This window comes from Gekko japonicus, unplaced genomic scaffold (genome assembly GCF_001447785.1).
Source record: "Gekko japonicus isolate JY-2015 unplaced genomic scaffold, Gekko_japonicus_V1.1 scaffold112, whole genome shotgun sequence".
NCBI classification, from domain to species: Eukaryota; Metazoa; Chordata; class Lepidosauria; order Squamata; family Gekkonidae; genus Gekko; species Gekko japonicus.
The window spans coordinates 130,077-150,049 of record NW_015166422.1 but is presented as its reverse complement, the minus strand read 5'-3'; the positions used below and the strand labels follow the sequence as shown (position 1 = coordinate 150,049).

General features: G+C 47.0%; 1 protein-coding gene across 2 annotated transcripts in view; it reads left to right on the top strand.

Annotated features, from left to right (window-relative positions):
• The first annotated feature begins 1,498 nt into the window (after nt 1–1,498).
• The window catches only part of SCMH1 (sex comb on midleg homolog 1 (Drosophila)), a 62,398-nt gene continuing 43,923 nt past the window's right edge, over nt 1,499–19,973 (top strand). For both annotated transcript variants that reach the window (XM_015411693.1, XM_015411692.1), the window contains exons 1-4: nt 1,499–1,622; nt 14,584–14,654; nt 18,386–18,503; nt 19,710–19,778. In XM_015411693.1, the coding sequence (XP_015267179.1) occupies nt 18,494–18,503; nt 19,710–19,778 (79 nt within the window). In that variant the 5' untranslated portion in view covers nt 1,499–1,622; nt 14,584–14,654; nt 18,386–18,493. The remainder of the gene's footprint in view (nt 1,623–14,583; nt 14,655–18,385; nt 18,504–19,709; nt 19,779–19,973) is intronic.

The following is a 19,973-nucleotide window of genomic DNA, read 5'->3' as shown; positions in this document are numbered from 1 at the left end:
AAATGAGGGACCGGAGGGGAATGCCGCACGCCAGCACGATCACACCACGGGCGTCTGGAGGTAGCCCATGGCAAACGTTTACTAGTACCTTGGAGGCACTAGTTTTTTAAGGCGCATTGTAAGCCACGGGTGCGCTCTTCCTAGATGTTGGGGTGTGATCGCGCCCGAATAATCCGCCCACCATCTGTGCCTCTCCCGCGGCAACTTTGCCATGTGACCGGGGCCAAGATAGATCTGTTCTTGAATCAAATGACAGGAGCTTTCATTTACAAAAGCTTAAGCTAGAATCTGTTAGTCTCTAAAATGCCACTGGACTCTTATTTTCTTTTTTTCCTTTTTTTTGCATTGTGTGTGTGTCCATGCCTGGAAGTCATAGTGACCTCTGGCAACTCCTACTGGTGCATGGAGGAGATTCAGAGAAGTGGCTTGATAGCCTGCCTCTGCCTCCTGACCCTGGTATTCTTTGGAGATTTCCCATCCAAATATACTTGCCACGGTCGGCCCAGGTCAGGGTTATTCTTTTATTTCTGACTGATACATTTACCCATCTGGAATTATTATCATAGTGTGGGTAGGATTTGATGTGGTTTACTCCGAGAAAAGAGGTTGGGTTTTTTTTAGGATTGCACTTTTTTTGCCTTCTTAGCTGATGTGTTTGAGAAAGATTCCAAATCGCAGAACACAATCCACATAAGGACCAACTAAGAGACACATGAATAGTGTAGAACAAAGTTTGAGTCCAGTGGCACCTTTAAAACCAACAAAGTTTAATTCTGGGTATAAGGCATGCACACATCTTTGGATACATTGTGTGCATGCACACGAAAGTTTATACCCATCAGAATTAAACTTCTGGTGGTCCTAAAGGTGCCACTGGACTCAAACTTTGTCCTATTGCTTCAGACCAACGCGGTTACCCACCTGAATCTACACAAGTAGTGTGCAAGCTTTCAGGTTCTCCAGCACTGTTCTTGAGGCTGGAAGCTACCAAAATAATTTCCTAATGATGCTAGGAGATGCAATAAAATCCTGTTGCGGTGTACTTCTGTGTCGCGCCCAGATGTTAGAGGCAAAGCTGAAGCTAGGCTCCCAGCCGCTTTTATTTCTTTTTCATTTTCAAATGAGCAAGAGGTCACAAAACCATTACACTCCACAGGGAGGGAGAAAAAAATACAAACAACACCCAACGGCCCTTCTTTTACGCCTCTTTGCCTATCGAGAATTATAAACCTCTTATTCAGGGGACGGGGGAAAAAAAAACCCCGCACACACTCGGCCATCCATGGCGTTAACTCGGGAGGCAATTTTAAGATGTGACACGAGGGAGAAAAGCAGACCGTTGGGAAAAGGCTCTCTCGCGCGCGCTCTCTGCGGTGTGGCTTCTGAGGAGGCGAAACGTGGAGCGAGGCGGGCGGCGGATTATTCCCCGCCGCCGGGGGTGGCGCGTCCTCAGGCGGCAGGGGGCGGCGCTGGGCCGGGCCAGGCGAGGCGAGGCTGGGCCAAGCAAGGCAGGCTCCCTTTTCTCTCCCTCTCCTCTCCCCCACCGCTCACTGCGCTTCGGAACATGGCGGCGGCAATAACGGCGGCGAAGGAGTGAGCGAGGGAAGCCTCGGCGGCCGCAGGTGAGCCGGGAAGAAGCGGGCGGGGAAGGAGGCGGCGGCGGCGGCGGCTGGCTGCTGCCGCTCGGGCCCCAAGCCGGGTAGGCCGACGCCGGCAGGAGGGGCGAGAGAGCGGGGCGACGGCCTGGGTCCGTCCGCCCGCCAAGCCAGCCAGCCAGGGCAGGCCCGGCCCTTCGGGGGCAACCCTGGCGGAGTGACAGGGACCGGCCCGCGCCTCCTCCTGCTGGCCCGGCGCGCGTGGGGCGCCTTCTGGGGCGGCGGCGGCGGCGGGGCCTCCTCAGAGTGTCATTGTGTAGTGGGTGCTCCCTTGGCAAACCCTTGCCCGTCTTCCCCTCAACCCTCCTTACATGCGCTTTGCTGGTGATTATATTGTTGTTATCATTTAGACTATTATAGTATTGTTATTCTTTAGTCTCCTGGAGTATAACGGGACGCCTCTCCTCTTTGCCTTCTTCCTCCCCTTCCTTCTCTTTCGCCTTCTTGCGCGGAGGCCTCCTCTCTGGAGCAGCATCCTCTTGCATGACACCCCATCACGGTGCCCCTGCGGGATCCTACAGTGCAATCCTATGCAAAGTGGATCCAAAGCAATTGTGGCCTTGCCAGGCAATAGGGTAAAACCAGAAGCCCAGGAGCGACTGGAAAGACCGAGGAGATTTATTGCCGTGTAAGCTTTTGCCAGTCGGAGCTCAGCTTCATTTTGACTCCCGGGCTGGAGTACCGTTTTGTTTTATTTTGCTGCTGCATGTGAACAGATCTGGAGCTGTGCTGAAGAACTCCAGAAAGGTGGCATTGTGAGTTTGTTATGGCAAAATTAAAGTCCCGGGGGGGGGGGGGGTTTTAGTAGACAGTGTGGTGTAGTGGTTAGTGCTGGAGTAGTTTCTGAGAGGCCCAGGCTCAAATCTCCACAGCCATGAATGTCTGCTGGTACACCTTGGGCCATTCCCATTCTCTCAGCCTAACCTTCCTCACAGGGTTATTGTGAGGATAAAATGGAGGAGACAAGAATCATGTAGGCCATTCTGGGTCCCCATCGGAGAGAAAGGTGGGGTATAAATGAAGTAAATGAATAAGTTGAACAAGTTTATTCTTACAGTTCACAAAGTGAGCTCTGGTTTTCAAAGTTTATGCTGGAATAAATTCTTCTATTCTTTAAAATGACACCAGACTCATGTTTTATTTTATTTCTAACTGACATGGATGCCCATCTGGAATTTTCATGGTGTGTGTAGCATTGTATCGCTAATGCAGCATCCTGTTTCCAATGTGGATGCTTCCCGGAAGTCCGCCAGCAAGGCAGAGAGACCCCAGCATTTCTCTCTGCTGTTTACCAGGTGCCATTGGACTCAAACTTTGTTCTGCTGCTTCAGACCAACACAGCTACCCACCTGAATCTATATTTATTATGTGTTAAGTTTATATCCCATCTATCACTCACCATGGAGCTCAAGGCAGTAGCCACCAGCAGGGTGTAAAGACTTTTAGTGACTCCCCTGCTGTTTGCCCTCAGTGGCTAGTGTTCAGAGGTATATATAAATATAAATAAATAAATAAATAAATAAATATAATGCCTTTTAGCATAGAAGTTTTGTCATGGCTCATAGCTATAAATATATTAAAATATTTTTAAATACTAAACATGAAAAGTACGTTATATACTTGTTCAGTGTTGTGAAATTCCTGTATATTGTGTTGGGGAGGAGAAAAGTCGCATGAAGTTACTTTGGAAATGGATCTTATAAAAATACCGTAAGTTTAAAAATGGTCTTATTCCAGAAGGTTTGAGAAATTCTGGACTAACTCAGGTAGGACTGTGACCCACCCCCACATCTGGTGGCAGTGATTTCTGTCAGTTAACTGTGCATTGTGTGACATATTTATTATCTTGGAGTCCAATGGCACCTTTAAGACCAACAAAGTTTTATTCTAGGCATACGCTTTCGTGTGTCTGTACACAAAAGCTTTTACCTACAATAAAACTTTGTTGGTCTTAAGGGTGCCACTGGACTCAAACTTTGTTCTGGTGTTTCAGAGCAACATGGCTACCCACCTGAATCTATATTTATTATGTGTTACACTTATATCCCATCTATCACTTGCCATGGAGCTCAAGGTAGCATACATAGAAAAACAGTCCCATACAGGTGCATAACTTTTTAGGGCTCTGGTCACACGGGCAGGAAACTGCGGGGGGGGGGGAAGTGTGGCTGTTTGCCCCGGGGCAAACTAACGCACGGTTAAGAGATCAGACCTCCTGTGGAGGTTCCGTGGAGGTTCCGTGGGTAGGGAGAGGTGCCGATCACAGGACACGCCTGCGCGCAACGAAGAAGCGCGCGGTGCGGCAAACTGGTTTTCTTTTTTTGTGTACACGGCAAATGCGCATGCTCTGTTGGGTGCGTGTACGCATCCACGGAGACTTGGGGGGGGGAACCTTTTTCGAAAGGGGACATGGGCGGGCGCCGGATGCCACCGGAAACGCGATCAGACGCTCGCCCTTGCCCCGCGGTTTCCGGAAACTAGTACCTCCGAGGTATTAGTTTTTTGCTGCGTGTTTTCGGCAGGAAGCCTCGGTTGTGCCACGGAAGCGCTACGCTTCCCAGATGTGCCGGTGAGATCGCGCCCGGAAAATCCGCCTGTCTTCCGTCTCTCTTGCGTGGCTAATGTTCCGTGTGACCGCAGCCTAGTTTCAGCAAATTTGCTCTATCACCTGTTTCAGGTAACTCCTGAATCTTTTTCATTAGGTGAACATGAGTTCTAGAGTAATAAGAGAAGAGAGGGGGAAATTGCCTCTACCCTGTTTCTCAACCTCATGCATAATTTTGTAAACCTCTGCTCTGTGTCTCTGCTTTCCCTGTCCTTTCCATTGCCCCCCCTCAAAAAACCCCCCTACAAAGTTCAAATGCTTTAGACTTTCCTAGGAAAGATGCTCTAGTTTATACTTTTGAGATTCATCACCTGTGCCCCCCCTTCCCTTCTTCATCTGGCCTCAGACAATGAAGGCTGAAAAAAAGCCCTCTCCCTAAGAATTCTGGCTTTACGAAAGAGTAAGACTAACAACTGTCAAAGATGTACATTTTGGACTAGTTTCTCCCCTCATCCCATTTTACAGTATCTCTATAATTTATTTATTTATTTATTTATATTTCAATTTGTATCCCGCTCCCCCCCGAAGGGCTGTGAGCGGCTTACATGTTCCAATTCATACAATCCTAAACCTAGGGCCACATACATGTAGGGGACGTGAGAAGCCTACCAGGCACCCTTTCTGTGTAGCGGATCTTCGTTATTACTGCCTTGCGGGAGGTAATCCGGCGGCGTCCACTCTAGCGCTGGTCTTTGAGGTTCCTCCTTCCGGCTGTTGCGAATTCATTTCTGGGCCTGGACCACTCCCGCCATATTCTTTCCGCCGCCGCCGCTATACAAGGGACGGGTGCCCCCCCGCTCTATTAGCAGGTACCCATTTATCTAATCGCCCTTAACAGGCTTTCGAGCCGCTGGGTGGGCGGGAGCTGGGACGTAGGCCGGAAGCTCACTCCGGCCGCGGTGGGGCTCGAACAGCCGAAGCTGTTCGGCCAGATGTTAATCCAGGATGCACTTACTGCCTGCGCCACCGCTCCCTTATACTGTCTTTTATGTTAGGATTAATCAGGTTTATCTATTATGTTACATTATATTCTGTTGGCTTACATTTTTGAAATGACTGAGACTGTAGGAAAGTGCTACAGTGGCGTGTGGATGTAAGTTAGTTTGCATCCCCCCCCCCCCCCAGTGGCATCTTTATTATTGGTACAAAAGCACAAACGGCGATGTTTCTTTCTTGATTGCAGTTCTGATGACACCTTCAGTTTCTCCTTGGCATCTGGCAGCCCCTGATCACAAACCTGTTGCATGGATGCACGCTCCACTGAACCCAATGAGGCTTGATTCTGTATCTTGAGTTTGGGATCAGAGTAGTTTGCAGGATTTAGGAAACAGAATACCTTTTATTGTATATATACACAGAATATAAATGCTACAAGACGAAGGCTTATAAGGAATCATGCCTCAGAAGGGGGACAGTTTGGGAATTCTCCCCTTGCGGGATTCTCTTAGCTCTTCAGGGCTTCAGCAGGGTGACTTCTCCCCACACACCTGTTTTCAGCATCCTGTCCCTTCTGGAGCATCTTTAATCTTCATCAGGCAAAGATTCCTTTCCTTGTCAGTAGGTGGCCTCCCTGTGCTGCTTTTGTCATCCACATAGGGGCCAGTCAGTTTACTGTTAGATGCTGCGATGCTGCCAGATCAGTGTTGGCTGTCAGTATACGTATATGTGTTTTCTCATAGTTTTGAAAACATAATGGGCAAGCCAACAAGAATTAGAGTATGTGCAGTTAAATTTTAGGAGGTTGATTTCACTTATCAGTAAATAAATGCTGGTGAGTAGCTGTGTTGGTCAGAAGCAGTAGAACAAAGCTTATACTCAGAGTTAAACTTTGTTGGTCTTAAAGGTGCCACTGGACTCAAACTTTGTTCAAGTGCTTCATAAGTTTAATGTTTACTTTTTTAACTTGACTATGCAGCTACGATTGCATCTGCGAGCTCATGCCCAGCCCAATTGTTTAAAACGATTCAGTCTTTGACAGTTCTGCCACAGGGCAGACAAAACAGTAGGGAATTGGATATTGGCTGTGAGGCATTTGCAAGCTATTTTGTGGATAAAGTCTTGGCGCTCCGCCGTGACCTCCCCGCCACAATTGAAACAGTTCGTGAACTCGAGGCCCCTTGCGTGTCTTCAATTTTGGGTTTAGAGTGTTTTGACCAGCTCAGCCTGGAGGAAGTCGACAGATTGCTTGTATCTGTGCACCCAACCACATGCGGCCTTGATCCGTGCCCCTCCTGGCTCATTAAAGTGGGCCACGAGGGGTTTCAAGGTGCCTTGAAGGAGATTGTCAACAAGTCCCTCTTGGAGGGGCAATTCCCTGAGGCACTCAAGGAAGTGATGGTCCGCCCTCTCTTGAAAAAACCAACTTCGGACCCGATGGAATTGGCCAGCTATTGGCCGGTGTCCAATTTGCCCTATTTGGGCAAATTGATCAAGAGGGCGGTGGCGACTCAGCTGCAGGGTTTTTTGGATGACGCTTCCGTCCTTGATCCATTTCAGTCCGGCTTCCTCCCGGGGCATGAGACAGAGACAGTGCTGGTCGCCCTTACTGACGACCTCTGGAGGCATCTGGATCGGGGCGGTGTGGCGGCTCTGCTGTTGTTAGATCTCTCGGCCGCATTTGATACAGTCGACCACCAGTTGCTGACCCACCACCTCACCGACACGGGGATCCAGGGGCTCGCCCTTCAATGGCTTGCCTCTTTTCTCCAAGGTCGGGGATGGAGGGTGGTGCTAGGGGAACAGCAGTCCTGGAGGCACCCGCTCGAATGTGGTATGCCTCAGGAGGCGGTGCTTTTCCCAATGTTGTTTAACATCTACATGCGCCCCCTTGCCCAGATTGCCCGGAGGTATGGGCTTGGGTGTCATCAATATGCGGATGACACCCAGCTCTATTTGATGTTGGGCAGCCAGTTGGACTCCGACCCAGAAGATCTCCACCAGGCCTTGCAGGCTGTGACTGGGTGGCTCAGACTGAGCTGGCTGAAACTAAACCCGGCGAAGACGGAGGTCCTGTGCTTGGGTCGGGTCAGTTCGGGGTTGGGGCTCCCGCTTCCAACTTTTGATGGGGCACCTTTGGTGCCAGCGTCGGAGGTTAGGAGATTGGGAGTGCTCCTGGACCCTGCCTTAACTATGGAGGCCCAGGTGGCAGCCACCACTGCCAAAGCGGGCTTTTACCACCTTTGGCTGATTTGGCAGTTGGTTCCTTTCCTCAACCGCGATGACCTGGCTACAGTGATCCACGCAATGGTCATCTCGAGGCTAGACTACTGTAACGCTCTCTACATGGGGCTGCTTTTGTCACAAATCTGGAGGCTGCAGCTAGTGCAGAATGTTGTGGCCAGGCTGTTGGTGGGCGTCCCTGGGTGGGAGCACATCCGGCCTGTGCTGAAAGCACTGCACTGGCTGCCTATAGCATACCGGATTCGCTTCAAAGTGCTGGTGCTTACCTTTAAAGCCCTATATGGCCAGGGTCCGACATACCTGAGAGACCGCCTTCCCCCACATATCCCCCAAAGAGCACTTCGGTCGGGGACACAACATCGTCTGGTGACCCCACGCCCCAGGGAGGCCAGGCTTACTGCAACAAGGGCCAGGTCCTTTTCAGTGGCGGCTCCTACCTGGTGGAATGAGCTGCCAGAGGTGATCAGGGCCTTGCGGGACCTTTTACAGTTCTGCAGGGCCTGCAAGACGGAGCTCTTCCGCCAGGCTTTCGAGTAGGAGCCGCCACTACCATTACCACCATTGGTAGACCCCATGAAGATCAACCATGACTTCGCTGTGATCAGTACTGCTGGATGGGGTCAAATAACATCTATGGGTCTTTAATATGTTATGGAAGATACTGGGGAGTCTATCTTGCAAATTTGATCCCATCTTGTTAAATTTTGATTGTAACTACTGAGCACTTTAATGTTGATTGTTTTATCCTGTTTTTTGTTGTTTTATGCTTTGGCACATGGTGCCCTATTGTAAGCTGCCCTGAGCCCGCTTGCGGGGAGGGCGGGGTAGAAATGTAATAATTAAAAAAAACTTGTTTCCCCAAAAGGAAGAAGTGCATTTTATTCACAAGATTATCACATAGCTTGGGGGGGGGGGTCGTCTGTGCCCCCCCTCAAAGTTATGTGAGAATCCTGTGGATAAAATGCACTGCTTCCTTTGGGGAAAACAAGTTGAAACTTTGTTTCTAGGAGATGATGAAGCAAGCAGAATATGCTTTCCACATATATGGGTTTAAGGCAAATTGAACAGTGTTAAACCCAGCCAGCAAAAAGTTTGGTCCCAGAATTTACACTGCAGACTGTGGGGTAATCTAATTTAACTCATTGCTTTCGTACTTGTTGCGTATTATGGATTTTGACCCCTTTTTGGAGTTTCTTGATTATTTGTTAAGCAATAAACTCCAGAATCTTGTCTTGATTATCAGGAGTTAACAGCAGTGGCCTCTCCACAGGCAGATTTTGACTTCAAGCATTTGTTGGGGGATATTGGAAAGGACCAGCCATCTGAATGAATCAGCTGGATGCTGGTGGCATTCATGTGCTAGCTTGATTTTAGTCAGTGTTGTAGCAGCATCTGTGAGCCTGGAGCTTTATAGAATACAAGAAGATAGGTCCCTGCCCCCAGGAGCTTACAATCTAAAATTTGATACAGGACAGAATGTGTAACAAAAGGAAACAGAAGTGGGCATAAATAGCAAGAATATGTTATAAAGTAGTTTCAGCGGGGACTAAGAGACTGTGCATTTTGGTGTTACTATGCTTAACTATGCAGTGTTGTTTTCAGTGCACCACAGATGCATGCACATAGCCAGAGAGAGAGAGAAGCCATCATATATTTCCCAGAAGATAGGGAAGAAATGTTGTCTCCCTTAAGAAGTTCAGGGGCAAACTGCATGTCACTGTAGCTTTGCTGCATGCATTTGTTTTGTTGTTGTTTTATATGACAAGCAGCCTTGGGCAGCTGTGATTTTGAGGGGAGGAGAAGCAGGCAGGATGGGGTATTTAAATCCTTTGCCCTTTTTTCCATCTTAGAGCCACCATTTCTCTACTGCACCCCACAGCTCACCCATCCTTCCAGATGTGTATTTACAAGCGTAAATACTTGTGTGGAACCCTACTGAGGAGGAACAATAGTTCCTCTGGCCTACTTAGCACAGTACAGGAAGAAAGAAATTGAGGCACAGCAGTAGGAAAAGCATCCTAACTTGTGGGGTGTTCAATCGTAGGGCAGTCTGCCTCGTATAGCCATCCTTAGAGAGTGGTTTTTAGCTGTGGTTTACTTTCTAGGGGGGGATGGGACGGAATCTATGTTTAGGTTCAAATTTTCCTGGAAGATGCACTCTCTGATATGGAAACTCTTATCTTTTAGTGCCAGATATTTGGAAGCTGACTCTAATTACTCACGATAAGATAAAAAAGCAGCTTTCTTTGCTCCAGAGGTGCATGCTCTCAAAATTGTGTCACATATGTGCTTAGGAGTTAGACCTGGCATTGAACGAAGGCTGAACTTTAGATGACCTCTTGGATTCATGCCAACCCTGTGTGTGATAACAATGAAGATAATATGACAAATGCAAAAGGGCAGCTCTGTTAGCCTGCTGTAGCAATATGAAAAAAGTCCAATGGTGCCATAAAGACTTAACATTTATTTCAAATGTTGTTAGTCTTTAAGGTGCCACAGGATTTTTTGTTTTAGTAATATGACAGCTGCAACTTGCAAGAGGAAGTCCCACAAAACTTCTTACTAGCCTATCTGTTTCTAGCTTGATAAAACAGAAGTCCAGCAGCATCTTAAAGGCAAATCAGTATTTATTCCATCATGAGCTTTTATGAATCATGGCTCACTTCCTCAAATGAAATGAACACAAAATTATTTGTTCCTGTCTTGACCATTTGTGGTGCACAGAGAGAGAGAAAGCAAAAAAGAAAGAGCTAACTCATGCGATTATTAATCCTGTACTGCTTGGTTGAGACCCGTGGTTGTTATGTGCCGCCTGGGCAAGTTGCTATTTGGAACTTTTGGAATAGAGGAGAGATCAGTCCAGATCTTTCCCTTACTTAAATGTTTACAGAAGCTAGAAGGAGCTCTGTAGGACTTGGAGGTTATGTACATAAGGCTCTGTATTCTCCATCACCAATTCCTTCTCAACCTTTGGGCCACACCCTGGCCCCTTTTGCAAGCTATGGGCTTGTTCCTACTCATTGCCCTATGTTATGAATATATACCAGTAATGTGAGGACAGTGTATATGCTTAGCACATTGGGTGCTTGCAGACCATATGAAACGTGATTTTCCTGCAAACCTCAGCTGTCCTTTGAGTATGTAGAACATCCTTCCTGTAACATCCTTTGCTTTTTTTTCCTGCTGCCGTGTGGAACACCTTGCTTGAAAATGGAAGAACGGGTATTTTTCCCCTTTGAAAATGACATAACTGTTCTTGTAGAATCACCTGCTAAAGCCCCCTGTGAGAGGTTCTACCTTTCTGCTTTCCATAATTGAGAGCACTTCCAAGCCCCCTTCATCTTAAGCATGTGCAGAAATCAGTGTTTATTCAAAGTGCTGAACTCTGTCTTCTAGTGTGATTGTAGTCAGTCTTTGGAGGTTGGGGTTGGGCAGGTGTAAAGGTAAAGGTTCCCTTGCTCGAAAGCCAGTCGAATTCGACTCTAGGGTTGCGGTGCTCATCTCCATTTCAAAGCCGAAGAGCCAGCGCTGTCCGAAGACATTTCCGTGGTCATGTGGCCGGCATGACTAAACACCAAGGCGCACGGAACGCTGTCATCTTCCCACTGAAGTAGTACCTATTTATCTACTTGCAATTTCTTGCTTTCGAACTGCTAGGTTGGCAGGAGCTGGAACTAGAGATGGGAGCTCACTCCGTCATGCAGCACCCGGGTCTCGAACTGCTGAACTACTGACCTTCCACAGCCTGCAGTTCAGTGTCTTAACCACTTGAGCCACCGCAGCCGCAAGTCAAGTCCAAAACATGTGAAAGGTTTCACTCTGATGTGCTACGGCCTTCTGTGGCTTGGAGGTTTGTTTTCTTTTTAGCCAACTGAGCGAAGAGGAAGCAGTAACGAACTACAGTTCTGGAGGAGATAGGCAGGGATGTCCTGGATTTTATGGCATAGCAAAGCCCCCTGTATACTGAACACTGCCCAGGCTACCTGGGGTGCCCCTACTGTAGACTAGCCACCTGTCTCTAGAAGGAAAAGCTAAAAGAGAGACTGAAATGCATTGTTAAAAGCAGAATGCCCATCAAGGTCTCTAACCGTTAACCACCTTTCTGTTGTCCTTGTTGAAGAGTTGGACCGATTTCATACAAGAGCTGTGCCGCTGTCGCACCTCCCTTTGCCCCGGTTCTATTGGTCAATTTCCCACTCAAAGCTGCACGGCCGCATTTTGACCCGTGACCTTGCCCGATTTTCCCCGCGGTTTCGTGATCCTCAAAAAACAGGATCACGAAACCGCTGGGAAAATTGGGCGAAGCCGCAGGTCAAAATGCGGCCGTGCGGCTTCGAGTGGGAAATTGACCAATAGAAGTGGGGCAAAGGGAGGTGCGACTGCGGTGCAGCTCTTGTGTGAAATGGGTGTTGGTGTGCTTTCCTCTCTCCCTTTCAGTACATTGAAATGCTGGCCACTGTCTGGTTGATATAAATTAATGCTGGACATTGCAGAGGTGACTGGTGATGGAGCATCAATCTTTAGGTGTTTAGGAGGTGAAGTAAATATAATCTCAGTGAGGAGACAGAAAATTTCCACAAACTACCTTTTCTAGAGTTCTGTATTATGTCCCAGTTCAATAGAGAAGTGTGTGGGAGGTGTTCCCCCCCTTCATCCCAGATTGAGATATGGCATTAAGACATATTGAACAACATATTTATACATGTACAGGAAAAGCAGTAGATTGTCTTTTGATCTCATAGACTGCAGTGCTAAGCATGAGCCTTTTGCATCACTGGATTTGCTTTCCGGGAAAGACTGTTAGGCTTGGGCTACAACTCTCCCATTTGTTTCAGACAGTACCACTGAAAGTGGTCAGCAATTCTTGATCACATTAGAAGACATAAGAATAATTAAATTCAGTTCATACGTTGTCTTTGAGGCTGCTGTCTGCCTTTGTATACATATTGTGCATTCATCTAAAATGTTGGGTCCTCTTCTAAGTTTGCTTTTGTTCCTGTGATAGCATAAACCATCCAGAATTTCCCCCCCCCTTCCATTATTTGGTTTTCCCTGACTTCTTAATCCCGCCACTGTGACTTTGCAAGTATGTGTGGCTGTTAATGTTCTTCTCCCATTCAAAAAGCTACGCCACGCTGCTCCACTGTTGAAATAACTGACGCCGTGCCAGAAACTGCGTGAGGCTCTGACTCCTTTATGATAACAGTATCTCGGGAGCTGTTCCAATTCATGAGTCGCTGGAATGGTTTGCTGTTCTCCTGTGGAGCAAGTTAAGATCAGATGCTGAGCAGCGCTTCCTCTGAATGTATTTTTGATGCCTAGTGTTTAGGAGGCTCCTAAATAATGGAGGATTATGGAGGTGATTTTTGCCAGCACGTGTGCTAATTGCTGGTGTGCAGGAAGCAAGCTGTCCTGGTACTTGGTCATTAATAGTGTAGCTCTGTCCTTGGTCTCTCACTGGTGATCTTTGATGCTAAGTCCTTGCCCTTAGAATGGCATGGCAGGAAGAGATAAACCAGGAACGTCCTCCTGTCTTCTTCCCATGTACTTACTCCCAGTTCTAGGATCCCTTTTCTCCTCCTGTCTTGGAAAATCTCCTCCTCCATTTTATTCACTGGTGGTGAGTACCTTGCTTGCCTTTTTCATGACTCCAGCTTCTGTTCAGCCAAGAGACTTTTCAGCAGGCGTGGAATGTGTGCTCCTTGCCTTCTGGCGCACAAGTCAGCTTGGTACCTTTCTTAGCTGTCTGCTCAGAGTTCTTGGCCCTCTTCTGCCATTCCAGTATTTCACTGACACACTCTCTCTCTCTCACGCTCTCTCACGCTCTCGCTCTCTCTCAAACACACACACTTTGTTTTGCAGTTTTGGGAGGGGGCCAGTAGCTGCAAAGGAGATTGATGCTCAGTTTCTGTATATTAAAAAAGAAAAACTGGACCACCCTCCCTGCTTGACATGTGGTTGGGGGCAGGCACATGGATAAATGCAGTGGGCTGCCTCATCTCATCTAGCTGGGCCCTGAGGCTGTGATGTTAAGGTGCATTTGCTTGCCTGTTGAATTTGGGGTAACTTGTTTCCCCAAAATATAAATAGGATCAGGTTTCAGATATGCATCTTGACAACGCCGGAGGTTTTTTTTTGGGGGGGGGGGAGCACTGAAATATTTTGTGCACTTTGAGACCTGGTTTCTGTAACTTTGGCTGGTTTATTTTTGTCCTGCTGCACACCTCTCAGGTCAGTTTGCCTGCTGGTCAGTGGCCAAGTGGGGAAAAGAAACAGTTGGGCTCCCACATATCACAGCCTGGCACGGGTTGTTCTTTTAATCTGTCCTCTCATCAACCCCAGCTGTAAATCTGAAGAATTTGCTGTGATATTAGAGAAACAGAGTTCCGTTTTGGCGATGAAAAGTGGTGAAATTGGTGAAGTCAATAGACTGTTGGTGCAATCCTAGACGTTTTACACCCTTCTAAGCTCATTGACTTCAGTGGACTTGGTTATGGTAGAAGATGCTGTCAAATCACAGCCAACTTACAGCGACCCCTCATGGGGTTTTCAAGGCAAGAGATGAAGAGAGGTAGTTTGCCATTGCCTGCCTCTGCATAGCAACCCTAGGCTTTCTTGGTGGTCTCCCATCCAAGTACTATCCAGGGTCAACCCTGCTTAGCTTCTGAGATCTGATGAATCCAGGTCAGGTCAGTAGACATAGAAAGCTGTACCCCTGGTGAGGATTACACTGTGCATTGGTTAGCAGGTTGATTCCTTAGTGGTTTTATAGGATAGTCAGTTTATTTTTTAATCACAGACCCTGACATCTCATTGAAAATCAAGACAGTTTAGGTCCCCTTTCTGTCATCCATAAATTCAAAAAGGGAAACATTGCATTGTGAATTCTCAGAAACAAGAAGGCGTATTACAGTCCTGTGGTTTGATTTAAAACCACCTGTTTTGTTTTTTCAAGAAACGCTTGCTTTTGAGGCACAAATTACGTTTTGTCAACATTTACAGCTGATATTTGATACCGAGGGTGTAATCAAGTGGAACATTCCTGTGTGGTATTTCCATAACGTGTTGTGTTTTTTTTAACCTCCTCTCAGGAACTTTGTATTTATTCCCCCCTCCCCTTTTTTTTTTGTCCCATCCCCCCAGTAAGCCTGAGCCAGTTCCAGGGTGAGGACCCATGATCAGCAATATAATGCGGAAGCCAAGCCCTCAGAAAGGTAAGCATGAATATTCAGCTGAAGGAAGGAAAGGCCTCGAGAAACCTTTCCTTTAATTGGGATGTGTCAGTAGATCAGGATTTGCGTGAGAGGAGCTTGTGGCTAAGAGGCACAATGCCTGCTTTGCATGCAAAGTGTTCCAGAGTCAGTCCCCAACTTCTCCAGTTTAAGGATCTTGGGTAGGGAGCTGCTGCCAGTCAGGTACTATGCTGGGTAGATCAGCCTCGTGACTGTTTATAAGGCAGTTCTTTATATGCTGAATACATGAGGGTTAGTGGGGCCAGAGACTCTTTTTGAGATTGTGGCCTACATTTAGTTCTTGGTCCCCTTGCTTAGAAAGCCATTTCCAGTCTGCAGAAATGGGTACGGTTTTTATTCAGTTCATTTGCTTTCCCCTTTTGCATCAGCGGATCCATATTTAACTGTTGCTTATCATTTCTCTGTTGTAAGCACACCTGGGGCTGTTTCAGCCAAAATGGCATTTCAGAGTGGATGTCCACCCGCTTTTGGGGCCCTGCTTCCACACGGCCTCAGATAAGGAGAGGAGGATTGTGTGTGTGTGTATGTGGGCAGGATCATCTCCGTCAGCACCATCAGCCACTATGTGGTGGTGGAGGAAAATGTCATCAAGTTGCAGCCAACTTACGGTGAACTCGTTGGGTTCTCAAGGCAAGAGGTGTTCAGAGATGGTTTGCCATTGCCTGCCTCTCTGTAGCAATCCCGGTCTTCCTTGGTGGCCTTCCATCTAAACACTGACCAGGACCGACCCTGCTTAGCTTCTGAGATCTTACATAATTGGCCCCTTTTTAAAAACAGCATGGAAAACGTTAAAGGGCTTTTCCAACCCTTTCTGTGCTGAGCTGCACTGTAGCATTACAGCATGGTTTGGAGGGGAAAGAGAGGGTTTGGGGGAAGGCAGTCTGTCAAAATTGCCATCGAGAATGTGCTTTTGCCCAGGAGAAAGGGACAGGGAGCAGGAAGTGGGGTGGCAGCAGTGGGCACTACAGGAGTGGAGTAGTGCCATGAGGTTTTTGTGCCCCTGTGTAGATAGAGCCTGTGTTACTCTGTAAAGCTCCTTGTACACAGATATTGGCACAGGAATGATTATGATGGACACAGTTACCTAGATCACATTGTTTAGCAATAGGCTGTGTTTTGGTTCCCATTGTTTGCAGTCTCCCTTTGCTTTGCTGTGAACAAATTGATTTTTGGTCATGTAATTATTTTTAAGGGGAACCTCACTAGCAGCTCTATTAACAGGCAAGGCTGAAGCCGAAAGGAGCACCGGTAACCCTACGTTGCCGCTTTGGTACCATCTGCTTACGTGCTCAACATAGCACAAGCCAGTACCATGCTGGCAGATGCCTCTTTCCCTTTTAATGAGGCATGAAACTGACAACCAGCCTACCTAGTGGCACTTTCCCCTAGCAGCCATAATCTTTCATCCCACCGTAAGGCAACTGATTTCAGGTCCAGGAAACATTCCATACGGCTTGCATTCAGCATGCAACAAGAATGTAAGCATGAACTGGGGCTTCTGGGTTAAGGTACCTTTTCTTTACGGCTCTATTTACTCCCTCCTTTAGCATTTCCCCCCACTATCTTTGAACATTTGATTAGCGATTTTCTGCCCCAAAGCAAGGGAGGGGATCTTAGTAAAGACGACAGTATGTATATCACTCTTTATTTACATCTCCCATGCAACGCTGAAGGGTTGTTATAGGACACTTCCCTTTTTTTCCCTGCATCGCCTCTTGCTCATCCTAGGGAGCATCAGCCTCCCTCTAGAACCGCTTGCCCTTTGACAGAGCAAAATTAAATGGAGGGAAGCAGAAGTCCATGGGAGCCTGCTGGGAGGCAGCTGGAGAGCCTGATAACGAAGGGGCTGCTTGATTAGTCAGCGGTGTGGTGGTCTCGGCCTCAGCTGGCTCACTCCAGCCCTTGCATTTCAAGCTTGTCCTCATTTACTTAGTGGAGCAAATCCTCTAGCCATTGCTGCTGTTGTGACTTCTGGTGTTACAAACACCGTCTGCCATATGCCCTTAACCCAGCACCTGTGCCTGTAAGGCAGGCGGGTTCCTTCTCATCACAGATGGGTTTCCTAGAAAGCAGTGGAAGATACTACTATTATTTATCTGTAATTGACATACATATTCACTGAGTTTCTGCAGGCTTCTTGTCTTTTGTCACTTTTTAAAATATCTTCATTTAAAAACGGGGGCTCTTGCTTTTAAAAATAAATAACGACAGCTAATATGGTTTCTCCTGTAGACTGTCAGGTAATTGGTTGCTTGAGTTAATGAGCATTTGAACACTGTACCATTCTGCTGGGGGAGGAGGGGGTCTTTTGACATTGCCAATATGTCTTCTTCATTTTCTGTGCTTGGGGTTCCCTCCCCCCCCCCAAAAAAAAATCTTATTTTTGAGAAGAGATAGAGGACCTCCCCCCCCCAATATACAGTATTCCATTTCTGGCAGGCTTTCAGCTACTCTAGAGGGTATCACATGGATGCTGTCTCACTCTCCTAGCTAATGTATTGTGCAGGCAGTAGCAGGGGAAGCGTCTCATGGAAACATTGGCAGGTTTTCCTTGGCGTATTCCTGCGATCAAGAGTAGAAAGGTAGCCATCTTGATTGCCCCGACTGCCCTGGTCCTGAGGATCCTTGCAGGGAGCAGCACAGGCTGAAGCATCACCATTGGCTTATTTAATGCATTCATATCCCTCAGTCTCTCGGCTAGGAACTGGTTCTCAAGACAATTTACTAGTAACTGAACATTCCCAGTAAAAATAAAGAAAGACCAACTTTTAAAAACTCAGGACAAACAAATCAATTTGAAACAGCTGCTGTCACTTAGAGGAGGGCTACTAGCTGTGGTGACTAAAAAGAACCTCCCCATACAGAAACATTAAAGCACTGAATATCAGTGCTAGGATGAAGCATCGGGGGAATGCCTTGGCTCCTATGCCCTCTTTGGCCTTCCAGGGTAGCTTTGTGAAACAAGGATGATGGGGGGCTGGAGACCAAGCCCTATGAGGAAAGGTGGAGGGACTTGGAAATGTTTACTCTGGAGAAGAGGATGCTGAGGGGGGACATGATTGCTCTCAAGTATCTGAAGGGCTGTAACTTAGAGGAGGGCAGGGAGCTATTCCTGTTGGCAGCAGAGGACAGGACTTGCAATAATGAGTTTAAATTAAGGGCGGGAAGGTACCAGCTGGATACTAGGAAAAACTTTTTTACAGTAAGAGTTGTGCCACAGTGTGATCAGCTGCAGAGGGAGGTGGTGAGCTCCCCCTCACTGGGGAGCATCTGGACAAGCACTTGCCCGGGATGCTCTCAGCTGATCCTGCACTGAGCAGGGGGTTGGACTAGATGGCCTGTATGGCCCCTTCCAACTGTGTGCTTCTATTATTCTATTATACGAGTGCTTATTTGAGAATAGGCAGTCCAAAGCTTATATTGTCTTGTATACCAGTTACTTTTTCACACTTTGGGGAATGTGTGAAGTTGAAGGGAAAAAACAAACTGAGGACTACTGTACAGAGTTGGAAGGCTTAGATATGCGAACTAGACACGTCTTTAATATTTCCATTCCAAGGTTGGAGCTGAGGAGAGAGGAAGGGCAAGCATCCCTAAGGAAGGCTCACAATTTTTGCATTGTGGTTTTAATTTTAACTTTAAACTCTTTTCTCCCACCCATCCCCCTTCCCTTTCATTTGTGAAATATACAGGAATTCTACCATGTAAATGTCAGAAATGATTCTTGGAATCCCTTTTTGCTTGTTAAGAATATTCATCCCCCTTCTCTCTCCTGCTTCTTCACTGCTTAGAGGAAAGGGATGGATAAAAGTAAGTGATAATGCTATTAGCTTGGGTGTTTCACCTGGACAGCATGTTTTGAAGAAGCAAGGTTTGAGAATATGCATGAAAGCAGGGGTTAAAAATGGGATATCTTCCTTTCCTACAATTTAATATTTTGTGCCTCTTGCTTTTTCCTTTTTGGAAACAGTATGAAATAGTATGAGTGTAACTTTATTGCACTAATGAATAAGGGCAGATTTCTGCGACTCTCCCAGAATGTCAGGAAGCAGGTTTAAGAAGTCCATTTTCCCATTTGGCTCATGATGAAAGTGTTCTAGGAGCGCCACAACATGATCACAGACTACTTAGTAAGGTTGTGTTGTCTGGAACTGGCAGCCCAAGATGAATGCCAGGGTCACTGGTGATCTGTTCTTGTGATAAACTATTTAATGGGGCAGTAACATAAGACACACACACACCCCTCGCACATTCAACCAGCATCTAAGTGAGTCACCACATGCTGGCAGTGTGGGGCCACACAGATGGGGAGGGGAAGCATTGGCGGGCTGAATGAATCCTGCAGGCACTGTTTATCACTTTTATTGGTAATACAGAGAGCCTCCTGGGGAAGCCTATGTGGTAAGAATGTATGAAATGCACAGTTTAAAAAAAAGTTAAAAGTGTGGTCCTTTCTCCCCACAATTCGATCACCTTACCTCAAGCAAAACAGTACCTTGATGGACCAGAAGGGTCGTAAATTGGCAACTTGGAAGACGTTTGGGGTGGAAGTTGAGGGATGGTTGTGGCTGTTCCCTTGTAGTTCTCCTGATTCTCAACAAAGGCTTTCCTGGGTCCTGCCGCTGATAGGAATCTGAGAAATAAAGAGAAATGACAAATTCCTGTCTCTGTCCTCACCCCACCCCCGGTGACTAGTAGCTGGCTGTCAAGTTGACCTTTACAGAAAAGGGCAGGTCTCCTGATTGCTATTTTTAAATTAGCCTCTCAATAGTTTAATATATAGGGGTTTGATTTGTTCTGGTTTTTCTTAGTTTAATCTGTTTTAATCAAAATGGTGTGTATGGGAGGGGGGAGAACTGCAGCTGCATCCAGCATTGCTTACTCTGCAGGTTATGAGCAGGTAGAGCAATGAACGGAGGGCAAAATGAGGTATAATGACTTATTCATGAAGAGAAAGCTGTAGTAACTTGATTCCTCACTCACGTGCTTATGTGGTGTTGTTGTTTGCCTTAATAGCAATAGACTGGAAAGATGGCAAAAAGCACAAGTACGGGCGCCTGTCAGAACCTCCCTCTCAGTACCAAGGTATGAAATGAATCCTTCTTATTCTTTCTTTCCTGTCATTGTTAGCAGATGGCGATTTTCTCTGCCAATCCCAATGGGTACAGAATAGGCCCAATGGTATCTTTTAATGGGCCCACTTGAGCACTGTTGTAGTATGCAGGCCATTGGGCGCTACAGAGCTTTCCATCTGCCTCAGAGTCATGTCTCTCTTTTATA